General features: G+C 35.6%; 1 protein-coding gene across 1 annotated transcript; it reads right to left on the reverse strand.

Moving 5' to 3' along the window:
* Positions 1 to 703: 703 nt before the first annotated feature.
* Positions 704 to 7,249, reverse strand: LOC120071246 (subtilisin-like protease SBT6.1). The gene is made up of 10 exons (XM_039023405.1): positions 6,510 to 7,249; positions 5,994 to 6,122; positions 5,716 to 5,868; positions 5,417 to 5,533; positions 4,329 to 4,513; positions 3,623 to 3,886; positions 2,474 to 3,542; positions 1,514 to 2,011; positions 1,370 to 1,430; positions 704 to 1,289 (listed from the first exon to the last, which is right to left on the reverse strand). The coding sequence occupies exons 1-10, from the start codon at positions 7,083 to 7,085 to the stop codon at positions 1,198 to 1,200; spliced, it is 3,144 nt and encodes a 1,047-aa protein (XP_038879333.1). The 5' UTR covers positions 7,086 to 7,249; the 3' UTR covers positions 704 to 1,197.
* Positions 7,250 to 16,066: the final 8,817 nt, after the last annotated feature.

Below are 16,066 nucleotides of genomic sequence, written 5' to 3' on the forward strand. Positions count from 1 at the left end.
CCATGAGCTTCAAAAAAATGTTTAAAAAGTCCCTCAACTTATAAATCAGTTAAAATCAAATATAAAATTGAGTAGATATTAATAGACGATGTTGGAAGATGAGTTTGGAAAAAATATGTATAATTTTTAATATTTGTCACCCGCGTCTTCTTTCCCTCCTCTTTACTCCCTCTCTATCCTCTTGTCAGTTGTTTCTCTCTCATTCCATCCATCCCTCTTCTCTTATCTGATGACTCCATCTCCCTCCAACCTGTAATTGCATGAAAACTAATCCCAATTTCAACATTCTCTTTCCCTTCATTCTCTCTTCAAACTGTGTCCTCCCCTTTATTCTCTATTTCATCCAATCTGATGTTAAACAAATTAAAATATTGCTGGGATGTTTTGGGAATTGAACAAGTGGCTGGGATGCGAGAATGAAGCTGGAAGATGGATCAGACATTTTAGCAAATGAGTAATAGGGAAAGAGAGAGAGCATTGTAGCAGAGGAAGTAGAAGAGCACGTAATCAGGTATTAAGAAAGGGAACTTAATGGCCCACCATGCCGGCACTTGGGAGATTTGGTGGCCGGAGGGTTGATCGAAACTTGACATTTCCCAGCATAAATAGAGAAAGAAGAAAGAAAATTAAAGAGTGAGATGGAGTCATCAGAGAAGAGGAGAGATGGATAGGATAAGAGGGAACCAGAGATGAAAGAGTAAAGTCGAGATAAAGAAGTCCTTATTTCCAATTGTTTTAAATAACAAAATTGCTGAAAATAATTTCAAATATAACAAAATTTCCTATCACTATTAATGACAGATACTTACGATCTATCACTGACAGATAGTGACATTTTGCTACATTTATATATAAATTACTCATTTTTCTATATTTAAAAACAGCCCTATCACCCAAAGTAGAAAAATCCAAGTAATCATCTAATTTCTATTTTTTTCCCCGAAATTTCATAGGCTTACTGAGTTGAATCCTTGCATTTAAGCCCTAAACGAGAAAGAGAGAGTAATTGCTTCTCCAAATTGGTCTGTGCCGGGTAAGAAGAGAGGAATTTCGCCCTAATTTCAACTCTCCATATCACATCTATTACTACGGGTGGTACGGTACTACACAACATTTACGCGTCTAATTTTACATCAAAAATTCCTTCATGGAAGTATATTATACCTCGGAAACTACAACATCAAAATTTTTCCTTAACTATATATTGGAAAAACGTGCAGATCCAGATCCTCTTCGTCGCCGTCGTCGCTTCTGTCTAATCCGCCAAAAACTCAAAAGGAGCAAAAGCCCTAAAAGAGCAGAAACCCAATCAGGTATACAATTCGTAAAAGGAAACCAAATTCAGGAGCAATGAGGAATATATCCTGACCTGTTAATGCAACTACAGCAGGAACAAGCCATTGATTAGGAACAATCAAAGGCATGTCAGGCTGCAAGGAAGAACAATTCAGAATCATATTGATGAAATAATATCGTAACTTAAGCCTTGAATCATCAAGAAAGTTGACCTCACCTCATCTCGATAGAACAAGCTTAAGTATCGGTTTCCATATGTATCTCTTCGGTCTTTTAACGTCAACTTTGGAGGTCCCATCGAAGAACTTTCTAGAGTAGAATTCAAGCCTCTTCCCAAGTCGATTACAGGGAATCCAGGCAGCCTTCGATTTCTTCCCCTGACCTGTATACTGTATCCCTTGGTCCCCCACACTTCAAACCTAGAATCACTCCTGCATAACAATTCCTTCCCGGCAACAGCAGAATATAAAGAGAAATTTACATCACTTCTTCGAGATGGTAGTTTGTTGTCTTCCAGATACAAAGGTGAATCTCGTTTGGAAAACTTGGTGAATAGTACAGGATCTCTAATGTTTCCACTGGTAAAATCTAATATTTTTCTCAACAGCCAATAGCAATTTGTAACCATATGGCTGCTATCCAGACAATTTGAATCTCCATAAACTGCTACACGGCCTTCTATTGCCTCTAATAGGCCAAGAATCGGAAAATCTGCCTGCATTTGTCGATGAACAGTTAGGTTAAAGGTATTACAAAGATCAGAGTAATTTCATGGAAGGATGAATGCAAGACCTCTTTCTGAAAGACTCCTAATGTCAAGAAGAATACAGAACAGACCTATAATTCAAGCATTTAAATACATTCTTTCTGACAGTTTCAAAATATTTAAATATTAAAATGTTCTTAACACGTCTTTAGTGGTGTCATGCTCCTTTCACTGGAATCAAGAAACTAACTTCTCGAGCATCAAATAGATATGCTTCTGCTACAACTTACTAATTCCCCCTAGTGCATGATTGTACTCTTTTAAGTATCTTATTCAACTAAAATACAGAGTTGTCCATAATTACTTGTACTTCCAAGATAGGAAACTGGACAATTCAAATTTGCAACGACTTTTGGTCACCACAAAAATTATTTTAAGAGGGAATTTCATAGAGAAGCTTGCAACAGTTACCTTACTCATGCTAGATGTTAGTATGCTCTGAGCCGCCCCACTCTCTGAGCTATCAACGAAAGGGAAACTATGCACATAACCACCTTGTGGAAACCTCACGATATCTGTTCCTGATGCAAACCGACTCTGTTCACCATCAATAGAAAAGTCACCGTTCAAAATCTTATCCCCGAAAGCAATACCAAATGGGGCTAAAAGATCATTGAGTGCAGGAATATTTGCACCTCCAGTAACTGGTGTCCACCAGCTTCTTGTGTTATCATCAAAAAACCTCATCTTTACCATTGTTTCTACATTATACCATTCAGAAAACACAGCCAATCCCAATCCAGTAATCATAACATCGTCCCTCAACTTTTCAATTTCCTCTTTGAAGTACTCATCTTCAAGATCCACTAGTAGAAGTGTCCCATATTGGCGAGCATCAAAGCATGTAAGAGGAGAACCAAGCGTTTCAACATAGTACCCAGCATCACTCAACATGTTAAACATGATATGAAAATTTGTATGCAGGTGGTCTCCATGCCAGTCCAGAATGTCATTGCGTACATCCAAGGAATCTCTAGGAATATAACCAGGAGGATATTTGATATTATGAAATTGATCCCATAAAATTCGTTTTGATCTTGGAGGTGTAGGAACTACTTTTAACTTCAGCTGTAGCACACAAGTACTAATCCGACGGTTCTTCTCTCCTCTAGATGGAGGACTATATACTGTTAGAGTCACATTGCCCTCAATTTCTCCAGAAAACTGTGCACCTTCTTCCTTAATTTGCATATGAAGTGCAATGTAACCAGTCCAAGGCCAAATGACCTTAGAATAAGTGAAGTGAATACTTAAGAGATTTCCTTCTTCATCCAAAGGATGCCAAGTTGGTTGACCTTCAACATATCCAATTACACCCATCCCATTCAAAATGGTAGCATTGAAAATAATAGGCATTGCGCCTGCATAAAGAGGTTGGCGACAAAAGGGCCACGTATAAGGGCAATCTGTATAGTCAAGAACATCGGGGAAGATACTTGCCCGGGGTTGGTAGCTCTTAAGTATTTCATACGATTCTAACCTGGGAATATTCAGAGAAGTAAGAAAACACTCTAGAAGCAGAACACAAAAAGAAGAACAACAATGAGAGTTTAAACCTACAGATCAACTCTGCCAGCACCTTGCTCGTACATATTAGGACCAGCAAGCTTTGCAGCTCCCTCAACAAGTGCTTGTTTCATGCTAGCTGGATTTAAAATAACCTTCCGCTGGCTTTCAGGGATGACACTAACAAGTAGACATACCACACCAGCAACCACAGGACTCGCCACACTAGTGCCCGATAAACTTTTGCACCCAGTACTAATTTTGGATCCCATAATTTCCCGACCATATGCAACAACATCTGGCTTCACACGACCATAACTGTACAAAATGACATGTTTGAGAGTGCCGATATGAATGGACAAAAAGAGGCAAAAAAGAGAAGAAAAGAAAGAAAATGTATAGTAGTATAATGTGAAAAATTTTTTGCTCAATAATTGAGGGTGTGGAAAATCAAACCATGACCTTTGTGACGGTAATTGGAGCCTTATTCATTGAGCTTTGCTCAAATTGGCTAGTAGAAGGTGAAAATGAACCCATTTATAAATACATTGTGGGTTTAAGTTTGAATTTCGATGCATCCAATACATCTGCTTCATCATAGGCCAAATTCCAATCAAAGAAAGGAAATAAATCATTTGCCCAATATTACCATGGAAGCAATAGCTAAAATATTTTGGAACTGCTCAAGATATCATAAGGAGATAGGAGAAAAATATTGAAGGAACTTTAAGAGTCTAAGCAAAGTGTAATTCTAATTTACCCATGAGGCATCTCCCAAGTAGTCATGCCACGTGAGGAAAACGAAGCAATATGATCATTGTAGTCAATACCACCAACACCAATGACGTCACTCTGATCTGCAGGATTGTTTAAAGTCCCATAAAGTGGTCCATCATTTCCAATTGCAGAAACCATGATGATATTATTTGCTGTTATTTCCCAAATCTGGCAGACAAATAAAAGTTTAATATATATTGATGATGTCATAATTACACTCATTAGTTTGTGGCCACACACATGATTATGTTAAGTCTAATGGATAGAAAATTCAATGAATTGGAAATAATTTTCTGAGGCATGGATCGATAGACCTCTCGCATTATTAATATGTTAAAACCATAAACCCGAAAGTTTAAACTACAAGATACAATAATATAAAAAACCAAAAACTCAACAAGCTAATAAATTTTCGAAAGAAACTTTATCAAGTAAGAGATTCCTTCACATGAGAGAGTCTTCAACTGCATATTCGCCAATGATCATGTTATGTATAATTTTAATAAAACTCCAGATTATACAGGTCATTCAATAGTGGTGAATATATAAGTTAAAATTACAAGTTTAGTCCCTAAATTTTTAACTTTCAAAACTGTCTAAATAGGTCTCCAAACTTTTAAATTTAAGTCTAATAGGTCCCTAACAAATACGAAATTTTTAGAAATTAATCGATCAATTAGATATAAATTTGAATTTTATGTCTAATAAAACTCTAAACTTTCAATTTTATGTCTAATCTGTGAACTTTATAAGATTCAAAAGTTTATGGACTAAATTTTATATTTTAACCTAATATATATCATGAAGAAAGAATAGCAGTATCCCAACAATGACACACATTTCATTAATCAAAAGCTCTTTGTAATAGCAATGCTGGGAAACTCTAACCTGAAAAGAAGGTAAATAATTTAATCTAATGGCCAACTCACGTGTAGGAAATATTTGTTTGAACAGACATATTCAACAATTAATTAACCTCAAACCAAATAAAATTAAGCCGTATTCTTTTCAAGTTCAGAACTTATTTTTCCAGACCACCAAATTGCAATCAGGCGATCAAAGAAAACTTACCTTCTCCACAAATGGAAGATCCAAATAATCTGGTCCACCAATGCTTAAATTTAATACATCCATATTGGTAGCAATTGCATAGTTGAATGCATCAAGGAACCATGAAGTGTATGACACCTGCAATAGGCTGAATACATACTTTTCATAATCCTTCTTTTAGATGAAAAAGAAACAAAAAACTTCCATAATCCTTCCACTGTGTTTGAAGATAAACCAAGGGAAATTGACATAGAGCACATTTTTGCAGTCAAAAGCTGTAATAAACATGTTACTGTTGAGAAATGATCACTGTGCATTACCTGTGCATCTGTAAACACACGAAAAGCATATATCTCCGTATCTGGAGCAAACCCTAGACATTCTTCATCTCCACCTGCGATGACACCAGCAACAAATGTCCCATGTCCAAGATTATCATTTAAAGTATCTTCATTGGTCCAATTTGTTCGCTCCTGGAAAATATTCGAAATTCAAAATCTATCAGGTGAAATGAATCTTGATGGATGGAATTTTTCCTTCGATCTAATAATTAAACAAAACGCATGTGGAATGGGAACAGATTCGATAATTTTATTACCTTGATATTCCTAAAATGTGGGTGATTAGAACGAATACCAGTATCGAATATAGCCATCTTGACTTTAGAACCGGTATACCCTTTTGCCCAAAGAGAGTCTGCTCCAAATAGTGAGGTAACTTGGGATCTCTGAAATCAAGGACTGTTTCTCAGTGAAAGTTAACTAGAACCAAAATTAGAACAGGAAATGATGGGGAGACATCTAGTCATATTTCATTTGGTTTTTCCATATTGAATATGAAGTGTATTAAGTGAGATATGCATTACAGTAGTTATGATTGAAATTTGGCTTATAAAAATGAAAATTCTACTTTTGAGTTACATTTAAAAAGTACAATACATATATCTGTTCACTGAACTAGAGCTCTTCCTACAATAAATTCAATCAGTCTGGTATCCAAATTCATTCTATGAAACACATGAAGCGCCCACTGCATCGTCCTTTTCCTCATAGTTGATGGCCCAAAACCGAATAGATAAACAGAATAAATAAATCAGCCACTGAAAGAAAATTACCTCCATCGACAGATGCCGTCCCCATCCATTAGAGGCATTGCTAATAGCCGTATAACGTTCCCCACCTCCTTCTTTAAACGACATGGAGGTGAAAATCTTCCCCGGACGCTTCTTCCCGTCGACAAAAGCCCCAACTCTACCCCCATCCTCCATAAGCAAACCCCTGACGTGAGTTGCATCTACATTCACATCCTTGACAAACTCCAGTTCCTCAATCTCCTTAATCAGCTCCCCTCTCACCGAGTCCTCAATTGACACCAAGCCGAAATCTGTTGGATACTTGGACGCAGGGTTCCGCCTCTCGATCCATTCCCAGCCGCCCGATCTAATACGAGATTCCAGATAGAACCGATGCTCTTTCGCCTCCCTGTATTGAAGGAAGCGAACAATGTAGCTCTTCCGCAAGACGTTCCCGTCAGTGAGGTTCTTGGACGGAGATGGATCGACGGGTGAGTAGTTTCGAGTTAGGGTTTGGAATACGGTGTGATCGGAAGAAGGTTTAAATTGGAAAAGAGAGATGGAGATAAAGATTGGGACAAAGATGACGATGAAGGAGATAGAGGAAGAAGCGATCATGACTGCGATAACAAGAAATAATTGGAATTCATTGATTTGGCGGTAAATGATGGATGAATTGAGTATGAAGAAGACGAGGGAAATTGCCGGTGTGAACTTTCTCAGGACTTTCCCCGTCCAGAGCCTTCTCTGCGATTGAACTTGCTTCTTCAGTCTTCTTTTGTTTCCGGTATTTATAGACCCGCCCCGTTTATTGAAAAATAAGTCCAATATAATCGGTGATGAAATCAATAACCCCATGCACTGAGTTTATCATTATATATTTTTTTAAGCTTAAAATACAATTTGTCTTTGAAATTTGCTCAAAACTAAAATTCAACCATTTGTTTCTCAAAAATAAAAATAAAAAAATTGGACCAATTGAAAACTTAGCAAGTAAAATGAGACGAATTCATATAAGACTAAAATGATATTTAAACTAAGAAATTAAATACTAGAATAACATGTATTTGATCGTCATAGAATGTGCTTCTAATCAAAGAGTTAGATTTAGAGATTTGACATGCTATATTTTAAAAAAAAAACTCAAATTTTATTTTAATCCTTGAACTTTGAAACTTTTTCTATTTTTGTCCCCAAACTTTAAAAAACCCTTCATTTTAGTCTCTAAACTTTTAGAAAATGTTTATTTTAGTCTCTACTATTAAAATTATGTTAATTATTCAATAGACATTTTAGGGAGTTTGTACTTTGGGATGACAATAACCAACGCACCAAAATACAGAATGATCAAAATTTTGAACTAAAAATGTCTTTTAAATTCTCTTAGTTTTAGTGTAGCTAACTTATTTTAGCCTAGTCATCCAAAAATACAAATCACCTCATCATTTTGTTAAAGAATTAACAAAATCTTAATAATGAAGGGACCAAAATAAATAATTTTTAAAAGTTTGGGACTAAAATAGATAATTTTAAAAATTTAAGGATCAAAATAAAACAATATGCAAAGTTCAGAAACTAAAACATATATTTTTTATAGTTTGGGGACCAAATAAAATTAAAAAAATATATATGAAATTGCTATTCAAATTTATGCACCTAGTTTTAGTTTGAATGCAATCTATATATTCATAAATGGAATGATCTTTATTATCGGTATTAAAAATTCATTGGTATATTAGATACATTTTATAGATGCTTGTACAACATAAAAAAAAATGTCATATATATATGTATTTTTTGAAATAACACATCCATTAAAAATGTCTGAAAGAGAAGAGAAGAGAAGAGAAGAGAAAGAATCATGGTGTTTTATAACCAGATTAAACATTCAAATGGAAAAATCTCATAAACAGACATTACCTAGCTGAGCTCTCTTAGCAATACAATCAGAAAAAACATTACACTCCCTCTATACAAAAAAATGAAGGACCTAATTGTATTAGCTCACATTTTTTAGGTTAAACTATGTAAAATACCCCTAAAGTTTGTGGTAGATTTTGAAAGGTTTGATTTTTATTTTATAGAAGTTACTTTTTTTTTTTTCCTTTTAACTTTTGAAATTTAAAATATTCTTAAAGAGTTTAAATAATATAAAATTAATTTAAAATATGTAAAATACCCCTCAAACTTTGTGGTAAAGTTTGAAATGTTTTTAATAATACATTTCGTGATTGTTCCACGACATTTTCTCATAAATTAATTCGTATTATGAGCTTTATAATTGTATTGGTTTCAGTATAGTGAGGATAGTACAATCTCTAATATTTATCCTTGGATTATTTCTCTCTTAAAATAAACTTTGTTGTGAGAGTTTTGCACATTGTTCTCAACGTTGACTTGACTTAAGAGCTGAGGAGTTTGTTCTCAAATGTGAATTTATCTCAAGAATTTTGGATCTTGTTTCTCGAATTTGAGTTTGTCTCGAGAGTTTTGCAGCTTGTTCTCAATGTTTGTTTTGTCTTAAGTGTTTTGCAGCTTGTTCTCAAAACTAAAGTTCTTAGATTTGGATGTCGTGTCTTTGAAGTTCTTTTGGTTTCAAATGTTTGGGAGTGTTATGCTTTCTGAATAGAATTTCTTCTAGAATCTTTGATTTCTCTTTGGAAAATCTTTATAGTTTCTAACTTCAAGAGCTTCATAGAGTACATAGCTTTGATCTTCAAATCTTTAAAACTTTAAGAGTTGTATTTTTCATGGTTCGATCTCGAAGTCTTCGGAACTTTGCTAATCAGTTCTTTAATATCTCCTCAAAATGAAGTATAAGCCTTCCTATTTATAGAATTTAGCTTACACTTGATCAATGAGATCTATATTCGCTTACTATCTCTAGCAGTTGAGTATGTCTACTTAAATCAATATCTCAATTGAATTCAAGCAATGTAACATGCATACATTAAACAATATAAACTTTGGCTTATGCAAGACTTAGAGAAATTTCAGTTTATTATCATCAACCCATGAAAAATTTAGTTGCTCATGATCAAAGATAGAGAAGACGTGAATGGATGAAATGTGAAGGGCATCATATTTATATTAAGAATATGAGTTTTTCAAACTCAACTCAATTACTTAATATAAACGTAGATGTAAAGAAAAAATATGATAAAGAACAGAGAACGAAAGTGCTAAGCCACTACATGTAACCTCTTGCTTCTTTTGGCTTGTATGGTGGCTACTTCACAGTGGTTGCAATGGAGGCTGATGGTGCTCTCTCTTTTCAGAAAAGAAAACTGAAGTGTCACTCAAAATACTTTAAGGATAAGCTCGAGAGGTTGAAGACAATGGTGGAAATGTAGAGGTTTTTGGGCAGAGTTCTTACTAATTTCTTCAAAGAAAGTCTCACTCTTAACTTCAATTTCAATAGGCTATTTATAGGCGTTAAGAGGGAAGCTTCTTTGCCTCTTTCTAATGATGCACTGACACCTTTGCATTTAATTTCATGTACTGTTGCACCGATTACTCACTTCACAGATTCATTGGTTCTGCCACGAATGTCTTAAATCAGCTACCAACTTGTGCCTTGATTTATCTTCACTGTCCACACATTTTGTTGTTTTCTTTCATGTTATTGAAACCCTAAATTCTTTATTTTTGACCTTGCATGCTTTATATCTAAAATCAATGAAATTAGACTGCTTACGATCCAAATTGCTACCACGTGTTAATTGTGAACATCTAAAATTAGTATCAGAGCATGAATTAAGTACTCAATTTACGTTAATTTTAGCTTTGTGGGTGTTTTTCATGAGATGAATATTGTGGCTATTGGAATGTATATAGTCGAGTTTTGGCATGTAGATTTACCTTCAATTTTGTTACAATTGTTGTAATTGGATCCTTGTTTATGGGCCTTAATGTGTGAAGAAGGGTCTGTAAATTTGCTAGAGTCATTAGAGTTGAAATTAGGTTGTAATTGGAGAAAATTTGAGCATTGCACAGTAGAAAAATGAAGCTGGAACCTGCTACTGTTAAACGGTGTTGCGATGCTTCTTTAACAGTATCGTAGCGCTGTTCATCATTTTTAACATAATAATGGGAGCATTGCGGCATTGTTCTTCGTCCAACCCAGAAATATGCGCACACGAGGATTCAGTCCGACTAAACTGGTTCAGCTATTTTCGATCTGGTTCAGCGGTTTCAAGCCCTGGCGGTCTGCTTACCCTATTGTAGCCTTGGAGGTCTGGTTCAAGCTGGTTCTAAGGGTTCGAAAGCAATTAGGAGCAGTTTGTGAATTATTATTGTAATAATTTAGGTGTTTGCTTGATTAGGATGCCAAAACTGGTCCATTTCAGTGTGTGTTTAATTAATTATGCATTGTGAATGTATGTATTAATTAATTTGATCTTGTATGTGCATAAAGTATGATATGTAAATTTAAAATCTCACCATAGGAAAACATGTTACATGCATTGAAAGTATGTTATAATTGTTATAATGTATAGTATGCATGTGTAGGGTTTCATGAGATTTAATATGAGTTGTTATATTAGATTATGAATGTATGATGTATGTTATGGAGAATGTCTAAGTTATAAGTGTGATAAAATGAATTAGACATTTAAAATCTATAACAAAGATAAATGCATGCTCACCTAGGGTTGACAAATAACAACTTGTTTTTAATAGTTAAAATAGGTCGTTATCTTGTAAAACTTTGGTTACAAACTTACACGACAAGATCCTATCTAAGGCTAGAGGTACTTAAGTTGACAGTTTACGAAACACCTTTTACCTAGGGATCGAGCCAGTTCTTGTGTAAACCTCGAACCCTATTTTCCCTACTTAAGTAAGTTAATTAACACGTTAATCAAGATTAAGAACAAGTTATTATGCTTGTAGGGAAAAGCTTAAATATTAAACAAGGTGACTCTCGGGTAGCAAGACAATTGAGGTTTTTGTAGGGAAAATTTTGCTAAGTGTTGGCCGCATGAGGTGCCTTGCATTAAGCAAGGGCATGTGTTGGTAAAAGCCCATGAGAGGTTAGATGGGCAAGGATGCATGCGCGAAAGCATGAAGGCCTTAAGCATCGGGGGCTACGCATATGCATTGTTGAGCGTAGGTGCATGATGCGCCAAATAAACCGCTTCCAAGTTGAGTTTATGCGAGGAAGGGTGTGCGTGCGTTGGCTTGATGCACGACATAGGCAGGTGAGTCTATATGATGGCAATGGCACTTAGGCTATATGATGGCAATGGCTAGGGAACTATGCGATGAATTTTGAGCCATTCATTGGTGAGTTATGTATTGTTCAAGTAAAGGCCACGACAAAGGAGAGCAGGCATTGGCACTAGACCAAGCGTTGGGCTAGATGCGTTGAGGCCATGCATGAGCCAAGGGTTATGCGCTGATTGTGCCAAGCAAAGATGAAGCCATGCGTTGATCAAATGGTGATTAGCAACTTAATCACCTATTATAGTGGGCTAGTTGTCAGAATTAAAGGAATTAATCCCACTTAATGGATGATTTGGCAACCTAAGAAAGTTTGAAGACATGCATAGCAAGTATAAAAGGGGAGCTTTAATTCAAAAGCTCAGTTTAAGCTCTTTACTCATGATAATGAGGTAATTTCAGATTCATTCGAAAGCTTGATGTGTGTAGTTTAAGCTCAAGGGCTGTTAAAAGGAAACTCTAAGGAATTAAGGTTGAAATCTAAAGAAGATTGCAAGAAGGTCAAGTTATCAGATGCATTTGGGCTAGTGATGAAGATTTAAAGTTTTCAGATAAACCACAAGGAATTAGGGCCTAAAAAATTTTAAGGTAAGCATGTTAAGATGTTTCTAAACAAGTTTGTAAAAGGAAATTTTCTAAGATAAAGTCTAGAAAATAAGTTAATTGAGCTCAAAATGAAAACTGGGTTATAGTTGAACAAGTAGGCAGCTGCAATCTTTGAGCAAACAGACTGCTCAAACCAGGTAGGTTGCAAGCGCACACGAGGGGCTGGTTGGGTGCAAGGCATGCACTGAAGCTGTGCGCGAGGGAATGCGTTATGTTGAATGAGCACTATGCAGGTGTGGTTAAAGCTGTGAGCGCAAGGGTTGTTGAGCGCAGGTAGACACACGAAATGTTGGGCGCAATGGGTGTTGGTCGTACATTGGCGCGTTGGAAAAACGTATAGGACAGGCAATGGGTGCATGGATTGCGATGTTGGTCGCATGACTAAGGCTTGACTACTCAAGATTTTTCTAAGTTTTGGACGCATAAGTGGTATGCGTTGAAAAGGAAAGAGATGTTTTTAGTTGAATGTTAAGATAGTTTAGATGAGTTAATCTCACAAGGAAGCCATAAGTATTGGCTAAACATGTTTTTTTTTATTTCCACAGGGTTAATGCCAATAGGAAAGGCTTATCAACCCTAGGAGGAATGTCCAAAGGCTGTAAGTGACAAAGTTGATGTTTTTCAAATTTTTAGTAACACATGCTTAAGAAATGTTTAGACTTATGCTTGTCTATATGAATGATTAAAATGTTTCCCAAGCAAACTATGTTTCATAAAAGCCATTAATGCATGCTAGGTTTTAAAGAAGTTTATAAGCATGACATAAGTATTTCATTACTTATTAGTTCAAAGAGCATGCGTTAGAAGTGATGCTTATTAGCAAATATGATAAAGCATATGATTTGTGATGTTATGCATTCAAAGTATGATTTACTTTAAGTATGAGTTTTATGATGAATGTTAGAACCCGATAGTGAAGGACAATGAGAGGGCATTTGGGCAGTAGTACTTAAGGTATGACGGTACTTAGTGATAACCACATGCATGTAGGTAGATTCGACATTGGTTGTATTGAGAGCACTCCACACCAACTAAGGTTTAATGTTGAGGGATTGAGCAAAATGGTTCTCTCTCAACTCAAAGATTATGTAAAGCAACAATTTAAGCTATCTTATGATGAAAGTTTTAAGTATGAGTTTGCTTGGCAGTTTTCAGTTTTAAAGCATGTTGTTTATGATTTATTAGTCATTCACTTGGCTAGTAGCTCACTCATTTAAATGTTTTTCTTCTCCCAGGTAGTGGTCATTTCCCTAGAGGATAACTGCACTGCTGCTCTGCCACTTAAAGATATAGTTGAAGAAAAGTCTTGGTGTTTACCTTGTAATTAACTATACACATGTGTTGCATATTAGGGACTAGTTTTGAGGATGGGGTCCATTGAACTTTGTTTCTGTATATATATATTGTGAGTTTGCTATGTATGGAATCTTGAGGTTTTTTTGAATGTTTAAAGTTCCGCTAGCTTTTTAATGTTAAATATGTTATTCTAGGATTTCTTGAACAGGCTTAACAGGTTAGTTAGGTGGTAAGTGCCACGAAAGGGTTGGTAACTACTACCGCCACATTCTCTTCTAGATTAAGAGGATAATCTGGGAAAGGTTATACATCTTGAGTGTTGTTAACCCAGTTTTATGAGCATGCATGAGCGATGTGAGGTAATAAATGGTCTATCAATTAGACATCGTAGGTTAAATCCAGTACAAAAGTTATACTCAGATAAACACCTAGATTTAGGTTGTTTTAGTTAGTCAGATTATACCTGTCACATCCCCTCCCAGATCACCCTTCTTAATCCATAAGTGAATGTGACGATAGTAGTTACCAATCCTTTTGTGGCACTTAATGCCTAACTAACATTCTTAACTTGTTTAGATCCTTGGAGTACATATATAACATTCACCAAACTAATGAAACTTTAAAAATAACCTCAGAACACCAGGGATCAACAATAACATAATTACATCATATTAACACATACAGAGTTCAGCGGTCTCAATATACTTTACTAGTCCCTAATATGAGTAACACATATGTACAAACATTTACAGAGTAGACACCTAAAATTCTCTCTAGACTTTGGACTTTTAACTAGAGTCCTTGAGTGGCAGAGCAGGATGACAGCTAACCTCTGGGGAGATGACCACTATCTGGGAAAAGAAAAAAATTTGAAAGAATGAGCTACTCGCCCAGTGAGTGACTTAATAAAAACATAAATCTCATGCTTAAACTGAAAGCTAGAAAACATAATACTGGAACTAAAACATGCCAAGCAACGTGTACATAAAACTTTTAAAACCATTGTATCTGAAAACATTGCTAAACTGATTCCCGGTTGAGAGAAAACCCTTTTGCTCGATCTCTCAACGTCGGATATCATGTTTAAGAGAGAACCCTTTTGTTCGATCTCTCAAACATAAGCCTAGGTAGAGGTGAGAACCCTTTTGTTCAACACCTGAGAGAGAACCCTTTTGTTCAATTTCTCAAGCATTAGCCTGGCCTGGGGTGAGAACCCTTTTGTTCAACACCTTCTAGCCAATGCTAAGAAAGAACCCTCATGGTTCAATCTTATCGTCGGGTATCATGTTTAAGAGAGAACCCTTTTGTTCGATCTCTCAAACATAAGCCTCGGCTGGGGTGAGAACCCTTTTGCTCAGCACCTTACAGCCAATGCTAGGAGAGAACCCTTTTGTTCAATCCTACTGAACTGATTAACTGTCATACGTGCATGTAGAGCAAACTGGATCCTGATGTCAAGGATCATAACTGAAGCAGGGTACCACTGCTTATCACTGAATTGAGTGAATTATTCTGATACTTTCTCTAAGTACTTCAGTACTAGAATCATAACATAACTAAAACTAGGCAGTACAGCTCGGATACCTTCTCCTTGTACTTCAGTATTGAACTGAAAATACCTGATAGAAAAACATTTTCATAAAACATGCTTACTAAAATCTTGATCTCATAAATCATAGTTTTCACAAGAATATCATTTGCTAATGCATGCTCAACAACATTAAGAGCACATATGCTTTAAAACATAATACAAATACTTGTAACATAAACATGTCATAGAATCTTTTTTTGAAAACTACCATGGTTCAACCATTGTACCAAAGCATATTTCATAAACTTCGTAACTAGCATGCATTTATAAACTTTAGAGAAATGCGTTGCTTGGAACTTCTTGTAAAATAACCAACATAAAAGTAACTATCAATAAAGCATGGATTATTAAACTATTTATAAACCATTTATAAATCATTTATAGTCACTCACAGGTCCTTCAAGTTTGCTTCCTTAAGGCTTGATAGGCTTCTCCAATGGGTGTTGAACCTACACATATAAGCATACTACTTAGTGTTTACATTAGCCTTTCTTTTAGGCCTACTCAATAAATCAAGCTCACATGCCAAACCATCACATTGTGCCTCCTACTATTCACTTTGAGGGTCGGACACTTAGCCAATTTGGAGGGATTGGGTGTCAAAAGAATGCACCCTTTGATCGCGCACACTCCCCACACTTAGAAAAATTTTGGAGCATGAAACTGCAGATTCAATTCCAACAATTCATAACTAAATTTCCAAAACTGATCTCAAAGAACTTCCTTCTACAAACTTTCTTAGAATCAAGTTAGAAACATTAATTTAAAATTTTAGCTCGAAATTCCTCGTCCTTTTATCTGGAGATTCAAAACTTCATCATTGGCCCCAATTCAAGCAGCTATCTGCTTGTTCAACAATTTCCAGTTCAAATTTAAAAAA

The sequence above is a fragment of the Benincasa hispida genome, chromosome 2 (genome assembly GCF_009727055.1).
Source record: "Benincasa hispida cultivar B227 chromosome 2, ASM972705v1, whole genome shotgun sequence".
In the NCBI taxonomy this organism is placed as follows: Eukaryota; Viridiplantae; Streptophyta; class Magnoliopsida; order Cucurbitales; family Cucurbitaceae; genus Benincasa; species Benincasa hispida.

Coding starts and splice junctions, on each gene's coding strand:
- LOC120071246 (XM_039023405.1), bottom strand. CDS start 7,085: ATGATCGCTTCTTCCTCTATCTCCTTCATCGTCATCTTTGTCCCAATC. Junction 4,514..5,416: donor ATCTTCCATTTGTGGAGAAG/GTAAGTTTTCTT, acceptor TTTGTCTGCCAG/ATTTGGGAAATAACAGCAAA. Junction 3,543..3,622: donor GGTGCTGGCAGAGTTGATCT/GTAGGTTTAAAC, acceptor GAATATTCCCAG/GTTAGAATCGTATGAAATAC.